General features: G+C 41.2%; 1 protein-coding gene across 1 annotated transcript in view; it reads left to right on the plus strand.

Moving 5' to 3' along the window:
* Nucleotides 1–13,942, plus strand: part of LOC124796429 (beclin 1-associated autophagy-related key regulator) — a 132,097-nt gene that overhangs the window by 10,388 nt on the left and 107,767 nt on the right. The window contains exon 3 of the mRNA XM_047260617.1: nt 12,210–12,291. Within this exon, the coding sequence (XP_047116573.1) occupies nt 12,210–12,291 (82 nt within the window). The remainder of the gene's footprint in view (nt 1–12,209; nt 12,292–13,942) is intronic.

The raw sequence follows: 13,942 nt of genomic DNA on the forward strand, positions 1-13,942 counted from the left end.
AGACTGGTTCTACCCTTCCGGGGACAACAGTGAATCATTTTTTCAAACCACTGAATGAAAACAAGTTGCTGATAAAGCGTGTTTCATCTTCTACTAAATTCATTCAAGTTCCTCTTGGAATCCAGAACACTGCCTCTAACACAATTAAAGAAGAAACATTTGTCGCAGCTATCTACGATAACCAGTGGTGGCTTGGAAAAATTCTAGAGATAAGTGAAGAACACAGAGATGCAAGAGTCAAGTTCATGAGTCCAAGTAGCCCTTCCTCAAGTTATTCATGGTCCCTTCACACTGATGTTTGTTGGATACCTTATGAAAACGTTTTAATGACTTTTCCTGCTCCTAGTGCAAGCACAAGTACTGGTCGTTTATATACTTTTGAATCAGACATAATATTGTCCATTGAAAACTTATTTGAAAGAATGAATGCTTTTTAGAATTTTATGAATGTGTTTTATGAGAACTGATCATCATTTTTGACCACTAGGTAAGAGTCACAAAATGAAACGTGTATATTATTATTTATGTTCTTTGTGTTTTAAATGATTAAACAGAACAAACACCCTTCTGATTTTTTTATGTTGAGATGTCTGACAATAGGAATTCTTTGAGACAAAATTTAAAATGGTGAAACTTGTGATTTTTACCAAAAAAAATTCATGAAAAAATGACTTTAATTACAGATTTGCACATATTTATATGCACAGATACAGCATTTTATAGTTTAGTGATATAGTTGGTCCTTTTATCTTTCTAATGACACCAAATTGAATAAAATTGATTTATAAATAAGGTAGTTATAGTAGTTAAAAACTTTCGACCTACCTTTTGTACTGACGTAAGATGGAGAAAATGCTAGACATTTCCAAATGGCCCCCTGACTACACTTTTGATCTAAAAAATCTGAAAAAAAAATTTATCACTTTCTATTTATGTACTTTCTTACACCAAATTTTCACAAATATCTGTGACATGATGGCAACGAGATTTCTGTATTTTGGGTGATTTTAAATGAAATGAGCCAGCAGTATAAGGCCCTAAAAAATAATGGCAGCATGGAGGTGCATTGAAAATGGGCCCATATTCCGCTGGTCTCAAATTAAATCTGACAGTTTTTATTATTTTCTAAAATTGTTGAGTAATCTTCAACTTTTATAGTCCTGTCTTCCTCAGTTGCGTGTAATATTATGGTATATTAATAATTTTTACTTATGGACCGTCTGACAGCAACTGAATAAAACACAATTTTAGTGCCATACGCGTTTCGCCTTTATTTTCTGCAAGGCATCATCAGTGGCAGGTTGTGTGGACAATTTCCTATGTATTACACTCCTGTTGCATTTTTGGTGTTGTTCTTCTTATGAACGCCAATTTGCGGATTTTTTCCCCATTCAACAACACTATGCACTGAACGCTTGTTTTAAAGCTTGCAAAGCACAAAATTTCAGCAAAATCTGTGATGTCCATGCAAGAACTTTTTCCGAAATTAGACCACTTGGCATGGAATGACCCAATATGAGATAGCATGGGTATCCTAATATGCAACAGTACCATATATTAGGACATGCTGTCTCATATTAGAATAATTTCAGCTTGCTGCAATTATAGATTGATTCATTGTCATATCGACTAATGATGATTGACTGATCTGGCCTTGTAAAATCAACCAAAACGGTCTTGCTGTGCTGTTACTGTGAATGGCTGAAAGCAAGGGGAAACTGCAGCCATAATTTTTCTCAAAGGCATACAGCTTTACTGTATGGTTAAATTATGATGGAGCCCACTTGGGTAAAATATACCGGAGATAAAATAGACCCTCATTCAGATCTCCGGGCAGGGACTACTCATGAGGACGACGTTGTCAGGAGAAACAAAACTGGCCTTCTATGGATGGGAGCATGAAATGTCAGATCCCTTAATTGGGCAGGTAGGTTAGAAAATTTAAAAAGGGAAATGGATAGGTTAAAGTTAGATATAGTGGGAATTCGTGAAGTTTGATGACTAAGGAAAAGACTTCTGGTCAGGTGAGTACAAGGTTATAAATACAAAATCAAATAGGAGTAATGCAAGAGTAGGTTTAATAATGAATAAAAAGAAACGTGGATAAGCTATTACGAAAAGCATAGTGAACACATTATTGTAGCCAAGATAGACATGAAGCCCATGCCTACCACAGTAGTAAAAGTTTATATGCCAACTAGCTCCGCAGGTGAAGAAGAAATGTATGAAGCGAGAAAAGTTCCCTTACTTTTTTCAGCGCCTCTTCAATGTGTACGTTAAAGATAACAGGGGATAGTGCGCAACCTTGCCGGACACCTTTCCGCATCTGCACCTCTTCTTGTTTTGTCCGTCCACGGATAACTGCTGCCTCGTTTGCTGCCTCGTTTTTGTACAGGTTCCATATCATTTTTCTATATTTATGGTCTATTCCTACTTTTTTGAGTACCTCAAACATCTTATCCCATTTAACATTATCAAAGGCTTTCTCTACATCTACGAAAGCTATGTATGTTTTCAGGTTCTTATCTAGTCGTTTCTCTATTATTAGTTTTAGAGCAAATATTGCTTCTCTGGTTCCTCTATCTTTCCGGAATCCAAACTGGTCTTCGGAGAGTGTAGCTTGGACTTTTTGTTCTATGCGTTTTAGGATAATTGAGGTTAATATTTTAGAGGCGTGTGTAACTAGGCTGAGTGTCCTATAATTTTCACATCTTGTAGCATTTGCCTTCTTTGGAATGGGGACCATAATGTTTTTCTCAAAGTCTGTAGGAATTTTACCCTGCTCGTACATGTTGAAAACAAGATTATACAACTCCTGATTCAGTTTTGCTCCTCCAGATTTCAGAAGTTCGGCTGGGATATTGTCTATACCAGGCGATTTGTTGTTTTTCAATTTTTTCAGAGCTAGTTCAAACTCTACCTTTAATATAGGTTCACCTATGTTGTGTGCATCTACTTCTGTTTCTTCTTCCATGATGTTTTCAGACAGGTCTGGTCCACTGTACAGTTTTCCTATATATTGTTTCCATCTTCTTGCAACTTCATCATCATCATCCAACATATTGCCATTTTCATCCATCACAGCCCTACATTTGTTTCTTCTGTCTCCAAAGCAATGTCTCACACATTTATAGGCCTTGTCGATATTTCCCTTGCTCATGTTGTCCTCAACTGAAATACAGAGATCATCAAGGTATTTTTCTCTTGCTTGTTTTGCCTCTCTGTTGATTCTTCACAGAATTTTTTAATTTCCTTCTTTCTTCCATCATATTTAGTAGGTCATTAGTGATCCATTCCTTCCTTTTCTCTGTCCTTTCTTTTCCTATTACTTCTTCTGCTGCTTCTAAAATACCAGTTTTTATTTTTTCCCAGCTGCTTTGGATGTCATTGCAGCCCTGTGTATTTGTTTTCTTGTCTGTTTCTAGTTGATAGTGCTTCAGTGTATTTTCGTTTTTCAGGTTTGTCAAATCCCATTTACATGTACTTCTTCTTTTAATGTTCTTGAATTTTGGTTCAGTCGTCGTCATAACGAGTATGTGGTCACTTTCCACATCACAGCCTGGATATGATCTGCTGTCCTTAACTTGGTTTTTAAATCTTTGCTTCACTAATATGAAGTCAATTTGGTATCTGTTAATGTCACCAGGCATTTTCCAAGTATATCTTCTTCTTGGATGATGATTAAAGAAGGTATTTGTAATGCAAAGTGTATTTCTTTGGCAGAATTCTACAAGTTTATCCCCTCTTTCATTTCTTAATCCTAATCCAAAATTCCCTGCCACATCCTCTTCTGTACCTTCCCCAACAACGGCATTCATATCTCCCATGATAACAAGGTTTTCAGCTCCTTTAATTCTGCCAATTACTTCTTCAAGGTGGTCATACATCATGTCGATTTCATCATCCTCGTGCCTCGTAGTTGGCATGTCTACTTGGATTATGATTGTGTCTCTTGGTTTAGTTTTCAATCGGACATAAATTATCCTCTCACTATGTTGAACAAATCCTTTTACTCTTAACCCCATCTCTTTATTGAGGATAATTCCCACTCCTGCAATCCCGGGACTGTCTTGTGCTGTTCCAGTGTGTATGATTCTATAATCCCCTGACCAAAAGTCGCCAGCGTTTGGCCATCTCATTTCTGAGACTCCCAGTACATCAATATCCGTTCGTTTCATTTCCATTTTCAAGTTTTCCAGTTTACCACATTTAAGAAGTGAGTTGACGTTCCATGTTGCTATCCTTCTTACATTAATGCTTTTGGATTTTGGTATCTCTTTAGTTGTCCCCGCCCGGAGATCCGAATGGGGGACTATTTTACCTCCGGAGAATTTAACCAAAGAGCTTTCCATCATAAGCTGTTGATACTTGGGATACCCGCCCGGGTCTTTAATGGAGTGGTTTCCCGTTGCCTTCTCCATTCTATGCCGTTGGCTACCTTGTGGCTCCTCCGCCTTTAGGAGCAGTTTCCCACCCCAAGGGCAAGAGAGTGCCCTTCCTTCTAGCCGCTCATCCACCCTCCTAGAAGGCCGTTGGCACTTGGTAGAAGGTAATCTCCTTATCCCGGGAGATATTCGGCTCAGTAGAAGTATAGGTTGGAAATGGAAGACCCCTAGCCCTCGAAACCTAATAGCGTCAGGGTCGGAAAAGAACAAGAGTTGGCCGAGGGTGGCCAAATAGGAAAGATAAAAGTGAGGAGCCTGGCATAAGTAAGTGGAAGCAATGCCAGTACTCAGCTTGGGACCCCGTGGTCGCCAGCCACGTACTCACTAGGTGTGAGTCCCTGAAGAGTTAAGGTAAGATAGAGATTTAGAAATCAGGTTTTAAATTTTAGGACATTTCCAGGCACAGATGTGGACTCTGACCACAATTTATTAGTTATGGACTGTGGATCAAATCTGAAGAAACTGCGAAAAGGTAGGGATTTAAGGAGATGGGACCTGAATAAATTGAAAGAACCAGAGGTTGTAGAGAGTTACAGAGAGATCATTAGGGAACGGTTGACAAGAACAGGGGAAAGAAATACACAAGAAGAAGAATGGGTAGCTTTGATAGAGAGATAGTGAAGGCAGCAGAGAATAAAGTAGGTAAAAAGACAAGGGCTAGTAGAAATCCTTGCATAACAGAACAGATAGTGAATTTAATTGATGAAGGGAGAATATTTAAAAATGCAGTAAATGAAGCAGGTGAAATGAAATACAAACATTTCAAAAATGAGATTGTGACAGGAAGTTCAGAATGGCTAAGCACGGATGACTAGAGGACAAATGTAAGGAGGAAGAAACATGTATCACTAGGGGGCAAGATAGATACTGCCTGCAGGAAAATTAGAGAGACTTTTGGAGAAAAGAGAACCACCTGTATGACTATCAAGAGCTCAGATGGAAAACCAGTCCTAAGCAAAGAAGGGATAGCAGAAAGGTGGAAGGAGTATATATAGAGGGTCTATACAAGGGCGATGTACTTGAGGACAGTATTATGAAAATGGAAGAGGATGTATTCTCGTATTTGAGAGGAGTAATATTGCTTATTGATAGCTGTAGAGTATAAATTTGCGGAGTCGTTAGATATTAGCAGTAGGATGGATAGGGTATGTGCGTGCTGTGTGCGGGCACAGGAGGAACTGGCCGTGGTTCGTCAGCAGCTGAGTGTGCTGTTGTCCACCGTCAGCTGCCTTTAGGCTGCTGCCCGAGGTGCAGCAACGGCGGAGGGTCTGGCGCGTCGCTAGAGACACACACCAGGTGTCGCTTGCTGCGTCCGCTGACTAAGCCGCCGAAGCACCTTCTAGTGTACCAGGCGCGTTGGGGCCGCCCTCACCTCAGGGTGAGTGGCGGACTGCAACGCAGTTCGCGTCACTCGAGGCGGAGGGCCAATGTGTAGGCTGGCCGGCTGGCCTCGCCCGTTCATCCTGTCAGTGGGCAGGTGGCCGCTCCTTCAGCAGTGCCCGAGCAGGCACACGGGGGGCAAAGGCTTGCTGTTTATTGGGAGCTCCAATGTTAGGCAGGTGATGGAGCCCCTCAGGGAAATAGCATACAGGGCTGGAAAGAAATCCAACGTGCACTTGGTTTGTCTGCTGGGGGGCCTCATCCAAGATGTGGAGGCGGCCTTGCCCGCGGCTAACGAGCGTACGGGGTGCAATTGTCTGCAAGCAGTTGCTCACGTCGACACCAATGATGCCTGTCACTTGAGTTCTGAGGCAATCCTCACTTCGTACAGGCGGCTGGCAGATTTGGTGAAGAGTGCTGGCCTGGCAAGTGGGGTGCAAGCAGAGCTCTCTATTTGCAGCATCGTTCCCAGAGTGGATCGGGGTCCTTTGGTTTGGAACCAAGTGGACGGTCTAAACCAGAGGCTTCATCGGCTCTGTGACGGTCTTGGCTGCAGATTTCTAGACTTGCGCTATTGGGTGGGGAATTATAGGATGCCCCTAGATAGGTCAGGGATGCACTACACAAAGGAAACGGCTACTCGGGTAGCAGAGTACTTGTGGCGTGGACATGGGGGTTTGTTAGGCTAGGCAGTAGTGCGAGAGATGTCCTAATGAACACTCACCAGTCGACATGCAGGCAGGGAAATCAGGACGTGCTCAGTGTAAAGACACTTCAGTTATCAAGATATTAGCAGTAAATTTTAACAGTGTTTGGAATAAAGTTCCTGAATTTACTGCCCTCCAGGAAGCGTGTGGCGCGCAAATTATTCTCGAGACTGAGACCTGGCTGAACCCTGAGATGGGAAGTTCTGAAATATTTAGTGAGGGTTGGAACGTGTATCGGAAAGGAAGATTAGACACCGTAGCAGGTGGTGTCTTCATTGCAGTTGACAAAAATATAGTGTCTACTGAGGTCAAAGTAGAGTGCGATTGTGAAGTTATCTGAACACGTTTAACAGGGCTAGGGGAAATAAAGTTAATTGTGGGGTGTTATTACTGGCCACCAGATTCCGCCGTGACAGTTCTAGAATCATTCAAAGGGAGTCTACATTCTGTATCGCAGAAGTACCCAGATCATGCTATATTAGTCGGAGGCGACTTCTACCTACCTAGTATAGACTGGGATGCCAATGGATTCATTACAGGCGGTACAGACAAGCCGTCGTGGGAATTACTTTTGAACACATTATCCGAAAACTGTCTTGAGCAGCTAAATCGACAGCCAACGTGTAATGGAAATATTTTAGATCTGGTAGCCACGAACAGACCAGACCTCATCGACGGTGTCAGTTTTGAGACAGGGATTAGTGATCATGATGTTGTCATTACGACTATGGTTACGAGAGTTAAAAAGTCAGTCAAGAAGGCTAGGAGAGTATTCTTACTAGAAAGAGCAGATAAGCAGTTGTTAGCAGCATCCCACTTAGTAAATGAATCGACTTCATTTACTTCCGGTACGGTGGACGTGGAAGAATTATGGGCAAATTTTACACACATTGTAAATCACACATTGGACAAATATGTGCCGAAAAAGTGGGTTACGGACGGGAAAGACCCACCGTGGTTTAACAGCGCAATTCGGAGAATGCTCAGGAAGCAATGGCAGTTGCACTCGCAGTACAAGAATGATCAGGAGAATGAGGACAGGCAAAAGTTGTAGAGATTCGTGCTGCTGTAAAAAGAGCGATGTTCGAAGCATTCAACCACTACCACCGTCATACCTTAGCAAAAGATCTTGCTGAAAACCCAAGGAAATTCTGGTCTTACGTAAAATCGGTATGTGGGTCGAAGACTTCCATCCAGTCACTCACTGATCAGTCTGGCCTGGCAACGGAAGACAGCGAAACGAAAGCTGAAATTTTAAATTTAGCATTTGAGAAATCTTTCATGCAGGAGGATCGTACAAACATACCGCCGTTTGAGTCTCGTACAGATTCCCATATGGAGGACATAGTGATAGACATCCCTGGGGTTGTGAAGCAGCTGAATGGGTTGAAAATAAATAAATCGCCAGGTCCTGATGGGATTCCAGTTTGGTTTTGCAGAGAGTACTCTACTGCATTGGTTCCTTACTTAGCTAGCATTTATCGTGAATCTCTTGCCCAACGTAAAGTCCTGAGCGACTGGAAAAAAGCGCAGGTGACGCCTGTATATAAGAAGGTTAGGACGGATCCTCAAAATTTCAGGCCTGTACCCTTAACATTGGTTTGTTGCAGGATTCTCGAACATATTCTCAGTTCGAATATAATGAATTTCCTTGAGAAGTTGCTGTCCATGCATCAGCACGGCTTTAGAAAGCATTGCTCCTGTGAAATGCGACTCGCCCTTTTTTCACATGATATCTTGCGAACCATGGATGAAGGGTATCAGACGGATGCCATATTCCTTGACTTCCGGAAAGCATTTGATTCGGTGCCCCACTGCAGACACCTAACTAAGGTACAAGCATATGGGATTGTTTCCCAAGTATGTGAGTGGCTCAAAGACTTCTTAAGTAATAGAACCCATTACGTTGTCCTCGATGGTGAGTGTTGATCGGAGGTGAGGGTATCATCTGGAGTGCCCCAGGGAAGTGTGGTAGGTCCGCTGTTGTTTTCTATCTACATAAATGATCTTTTGGATAGGGTGGGTAGCAATGTGCGGCTGTTTGCTGATGACGCTGTGGTGTACGGGAAGGTGTATTCGTTGAGTGACTGTAGGAGGATACAAGATGACTTGGACAGGATTTGTGATTGGTGTAAAGAATGGCAGCTAACTCTACATCTACATACATACATACTCTGCAGTCCACCATACGGTGCATGGCAGAGGGTACCTCATACCACAACTGGCATCTTCTCTCCCTGTTCCACTCCCAAACAAAATGAGGGAAAAATGACTGCCTATATGCCTCTATACGAGCCCTAATCTCTCTTTATCTTATCTTTGTGGTCTTTCCGTGAAATGTAAGTTGGCGGCAGTAAAATTGTACTGCAGTCAGCCTCAAATGCTAGTTCTTTAAATTTCCTCAGTAGCGATTCACGAAAAGAACGCCTCCTTTCCTCTAGAGACACCCACCTGAGTTCCTGAAGCATTTCCGTAATACTCACGTGATGATCAAACCTACCAGTAACAAATCTAGCAGCCTGCCTCTGAATTGCTTCTATGTCCTCCCTCAATTCAACCTGATAGGGATCCCAAACGCTCGAGCAGTACTCAAGAATAGGTTGTATTAGTGTTTTGTAAGCGGTCTCCTTTACAGATGAACCACATCTTCCCAAAATTCTACCAATGAACCGAAGATGACTATCCGCCTTCCCCACAACTGCCATTACATGCTTGTCCCACTTCATATCGCTCCGCAATGTTACGCCCAAATATTTAATCAATGTGACTGTGTCAAGTGCTACACTACTAATGGAGTATTCAAACATTACGGGATTCTTTTTCCTATTCATCTGCATTAATTTACATTTATCTATATTTAGAGTTAGATGCCATTCTTTACACCAATCACAAATCCTGTCCAAGTCATCTTGTATCCTCCTACAGTCACTCAATGACGACACCTTCCCGTACACCACAACATCATCAGCAAACAGCCGCACATTTCTATCCACCCTATCCAAAAGACCATTTATGTAGATACAAAACAACAGCGGACCTACCACACTTCCCTGGGGCACTCCAGATGGTACCCTCACCTCCGATGAACACTCACCATAAAGGACAGCGTCCTTCCCTAATCCGATGAGACTGATGACCTCACTGCCCGGTCTCCTCCCCCAAAACAACCCAACCCATTTAAGGTAGTAGATGAGTTTTGTTACTTGGGGAGCAAAATAACTGATGATGGTCGAAGTAGAGGGGATAAAATATGTAGACTGGCTATGGCAAGGAAAACCGTTCTGTAGAAGAGAAATTTATTAACATTCGGTATAGATTTAAGTGTCGGGAAGTCTTTTCTGAAAGCATTTGTATGGAGTGTAGGCATGTATGAAAGTGAAGCTTGGACGATAAGCAGTGTGGACAAGAAGAGGATAAAAGCTTTTGAAATGTGGTACTACAGAAGAATGCTGAAGATTAGATGGGTAGGTCACGTAACTAATGAGGTGGTACTGAACAGAATTGGGAAGAAGAGGAATTTGTGGCACAGTTTGACTAGAAGGAGGGATCTGTTGGCAGGACACATTCTGAGGCATCAAGGAATCACCAACTTAGTATTGGAAGGAAGCGTGGAAGAGGAATTTGTGGCACAGTTTGACTAGAAGGAGGGATCTGTTGGCAGGACACATTCTGAGGCATCAAGGAATCACCAACTTAGTATTGGAAGGAAGCGTGGAGGATAAAAATCATAGGGGGAGACCCAGGAGATTAATACACTAAGCAGATTGAGAAGGATGTAGCTTGCAGTATTATACGGAGATGAAGTGGCGTACACAAGATAGAGTAGCATGGAGGGCTGCATCAAACCGGTCTCTGGACCAAAGACCACAAGACCACCACCACAACAACAACAACAACAACAACACAGAGAAGGGAAGCATGAATGGTCACAGGTTTGTTTGACCCATTGGAGAGAGTCACAGAGATGCTGAAGAAACTGAACTGACAGAGTCTTGAAGATAGGCATGAACTATCCCAGGCATGAAATATCTCATGAATGCACGCTTACAAAAATTCAGGAATTCGATTTAAAAGATGACGCTAGGAATATACTGCAATGCATATGTATCACCCCATAGGGATCGTGAAGACAAAATTAGATTAATTATGGTGTGTAAGGAAGCATTTACACTGTCTTCCTTCCTGAAATCTGCTACAATGGGCAGTACTTTCTGCCATTCTCTTCACTGTTGTTTATGGAGTATCCTATATCTAACTGTTCTTAGCCCGTTGGGAACATTTTGCAGCTTTATGTTTGTTCCTCAAATGCAAATACTGTAGAAAATTCTTTGGATTGCCCTTGCTTGTTGGTTTGTACTTACGTTTAAGCTGTAAAATCATTCCCAGGCAAATACCAATCAATTGTGGTATATGAGCTGTGACAATAAAGTAATGAGACTGATTTTCTTTGCAAGATGTGGCAACCCTGCAGGCTTACTTAGGCACAATATTTTTGATCTTGGTCTATAAGGTGCGTCTAATCCAAGCGGTACACCGATGCAGCTGCTCACTCGTGAGTTGTGCTGTAATAAGTTAACGTGTGTTTGTGTCTCTCATTACGCAAATGGAACCACATAATATTGCGCAATGGTATGCCATTTCTTTTTGCATTAAATTGGGTGAAAACGCGACAACAACTTGCAGTAAGCTTCAGAAGGCTTTCGGAGAGGTGGTTATGTCAAGAGCTCAAGATTTTTGTTGGCATAAAATGTTTAGTGAAGGCAGAACCAATGTTGAAGATAGAGACCGCAGTGGACAACCATCAACCTCACAGACAGATGTCAACTTGGCCAGGATGTGTGAACTCGTACAATCTGATCGAAGATTATCCGTGAAAATGATTGCAGCCCATACTGCTCTCAGTACAGCAATTTTTAACCTCCAAACAAATTTCAGTACTACCACAGTCACCTTATACGCCAGATATTGCTCCGTGCGATTTTTTTCTGTTTCCAAGAGTCAAAACGGCGGTCAAGGGACACCATTTTTCAAACAACACAAGACATCCAAAAAGCTGTGACGAGAAGATTACAGAAGGTGAGTTCCAGAAATGTTACCATCAATGGCAGATGTGCTGGAAAAAGTTTGTGCAATCAGAAGGGAACTGCTTTGAATGAGACAACACTAAACTTGACTAAAATGGTAAGTAACATTTTTTTTCCACATCAGTCTCATTACTTTATTGCCGCTCCTTGTATGCCCCATGTTCATCACTTTTTCATTTGCCATGATGAGCATGAAAAATTACTTCTTTGTACTTTGATTTGTGTAAATTGAGGTTTGTGCATACAATAAGGGTGTTTGTCAGTTTTGCTAATCACAGAGGTGATGTGCGGATTGCTTTCATCCCAACCAGATTATCTCTGCTATTGGAACATGGTTTTACTTGAAAGATGCTGTGGGGTTTACATTTTTCTAATTTATACTTATGACGTAACTGATTACAATGTCATATTAAAGTATTACAGTGTGGGGTATTATCATGTTTTAAGTTAAAAGCTAGTGTGTGTGTGTGTGTGTGTGTGTGTGTGTGTGTGTGTGTGTGAGTGAGTGAGATAATCAGTGTATTCTTTTAAATGATAAGCTACATCATTTAAAAATATTTATTTGGCAATAAATACCTTTTTTTTGTTTTTAGCAATGTGAAATAGATGCTTGCAAAGAAAGAATACGTCTTTTGGAATTACTGAATAAAGAGACTGCACTCAACATTGTAAAAGGTAACCACCATAATCTTATCCTTAGGAACAAATATATTTTGTATTCTAAAATTCAGTGAATTGTTGCCTATTGCATGAATTGTGGTTAAAATTGTATTATATCATTGGGAAAATTCAGTGGAAAGAATTTAAATTTCAGAGAGATAGAATAGATGGCCAGTACTTTTCTGAAAGGAGCGAAATACCTAGCACCGCTGATAGAAACGTATTAGAAAGTTGTAATCTTAGCTTTCAGAGCATGTATGCTCCATTTTAACGCTTGGTTTACAAGTGTTGGAAATTAGGGACAAGTTTAGGATGAGAAGGGTGCAACTATTTTGAGGACAATTGGTGGACCCCTTATAGCCTCTTGTCTTCGAGTACCGTATTTACTCGAATCTAAGTCACACCTGAAAAACGAGACTCGAAATAAAGGAAAAAAAAATTTCCCGAATCTAAGCCGCACCTGAAATTTGAGACTCGAAATTCAAGGGGAGAGAAAAGTCTTAGGCTGCACCTCCAAATGGAAACAACGTTGGTCCATTGTAATATGAGACACAATTTAGGTCGAATGAATGACGATACAGCTACAGTAGTTTGGTTCGAGTCGTAAGTTTAGCAGTTAAGCTTTGCCAGTTAGCCATTGCTATGCGTCAGGCGCTCCGTCCGTATTTATATGGGTACGCTTCCTTTTTCAAGTGCTTCGTCTGGTTTTAATCGATTGCTTATTTTGCTTTGATCTGGTAAGTGCCGTTTTCTGTGTTATAGCTGTTTACGTCACTCTAAGCTGAAAATGCATTACTGTACTGTGTCATGCATTGTTTGTCGCATTCTGATAGTGCGTGTTTACGGCCTGTCGCCTCTCGCGGTATGGCTTGCTTTTGTGCGCGCTACCGCCGGTTACAATTAAAAAAAAAAAAAGACGAGAGGAATCATCTCATTAGCGAAACAATGGCAAGAGACTGCTATTTGTTGTTACTTACACTGCTGCTTTCTTTGATAATGGTCAACAAGAACCAAATAATAAAATAATAGACATGTTCTGAACGAGAGTTTTTCTCCGTTTGAAAATCTTTGCGGCCGCTTCTTTAGCACATCAAATTCTGCACAGAAATTAGTCATCTTAGATTTAAAAATCTATAGTCAGTTGCCGTGCTTCATTTCTGGCCGTATCACTATTAGGCATAAGAATAATACGAATATAAACATGACACGATACGTATATTGTTCCGCACTTGCTGTTGTCTCACTCTAATTTCATAGTTTATCAGGCAGACAGGATTTAAATGAGATAGCAGCAAACACGAAAGAATACATGGCAAAATGTTTATATTCGTATTATTCTTACGGTGAAGAGAATACTGCATCTGATACACATTTCATCAGGTTCCTATTAGCAACCATCTCTTCTCACAGGTAGGAAAAAAATCAGAACGTAAAGAGATGGCCAAATTGACAAACATCCCAAACAGTCTTGCCAGTCGGATTTTCGTAGTACATTGAAATTCTGCTACATTCGATGATGAACAATACGGAATTTGTATTTACTTTGTTGGATAATGTATGAAAATTCAGTGGTCGAAACTCGAGGCGGAGAAAAAAAGCTCCTCTTCCACCATTTTTTAAAAAAAATTTATTTACTGACACAGAGGTTTTGGTGCCAGTATTTATC

This window comes from Schistocerca piceifrons, chromosome 4 (genome assembly GCF_021461385.2).
Source record: "Schistocerca piceifrons isolate TAMUIC-IGC-003096 chromosome 4, iqSchPice1.1, whole genome shotgun sequence".
NCBI lineage: Eukaryota > Metazoa > Arthropoda > Insecta > Orthoptera > Acrididae > Schistocerca > Schistocerca piceifrons.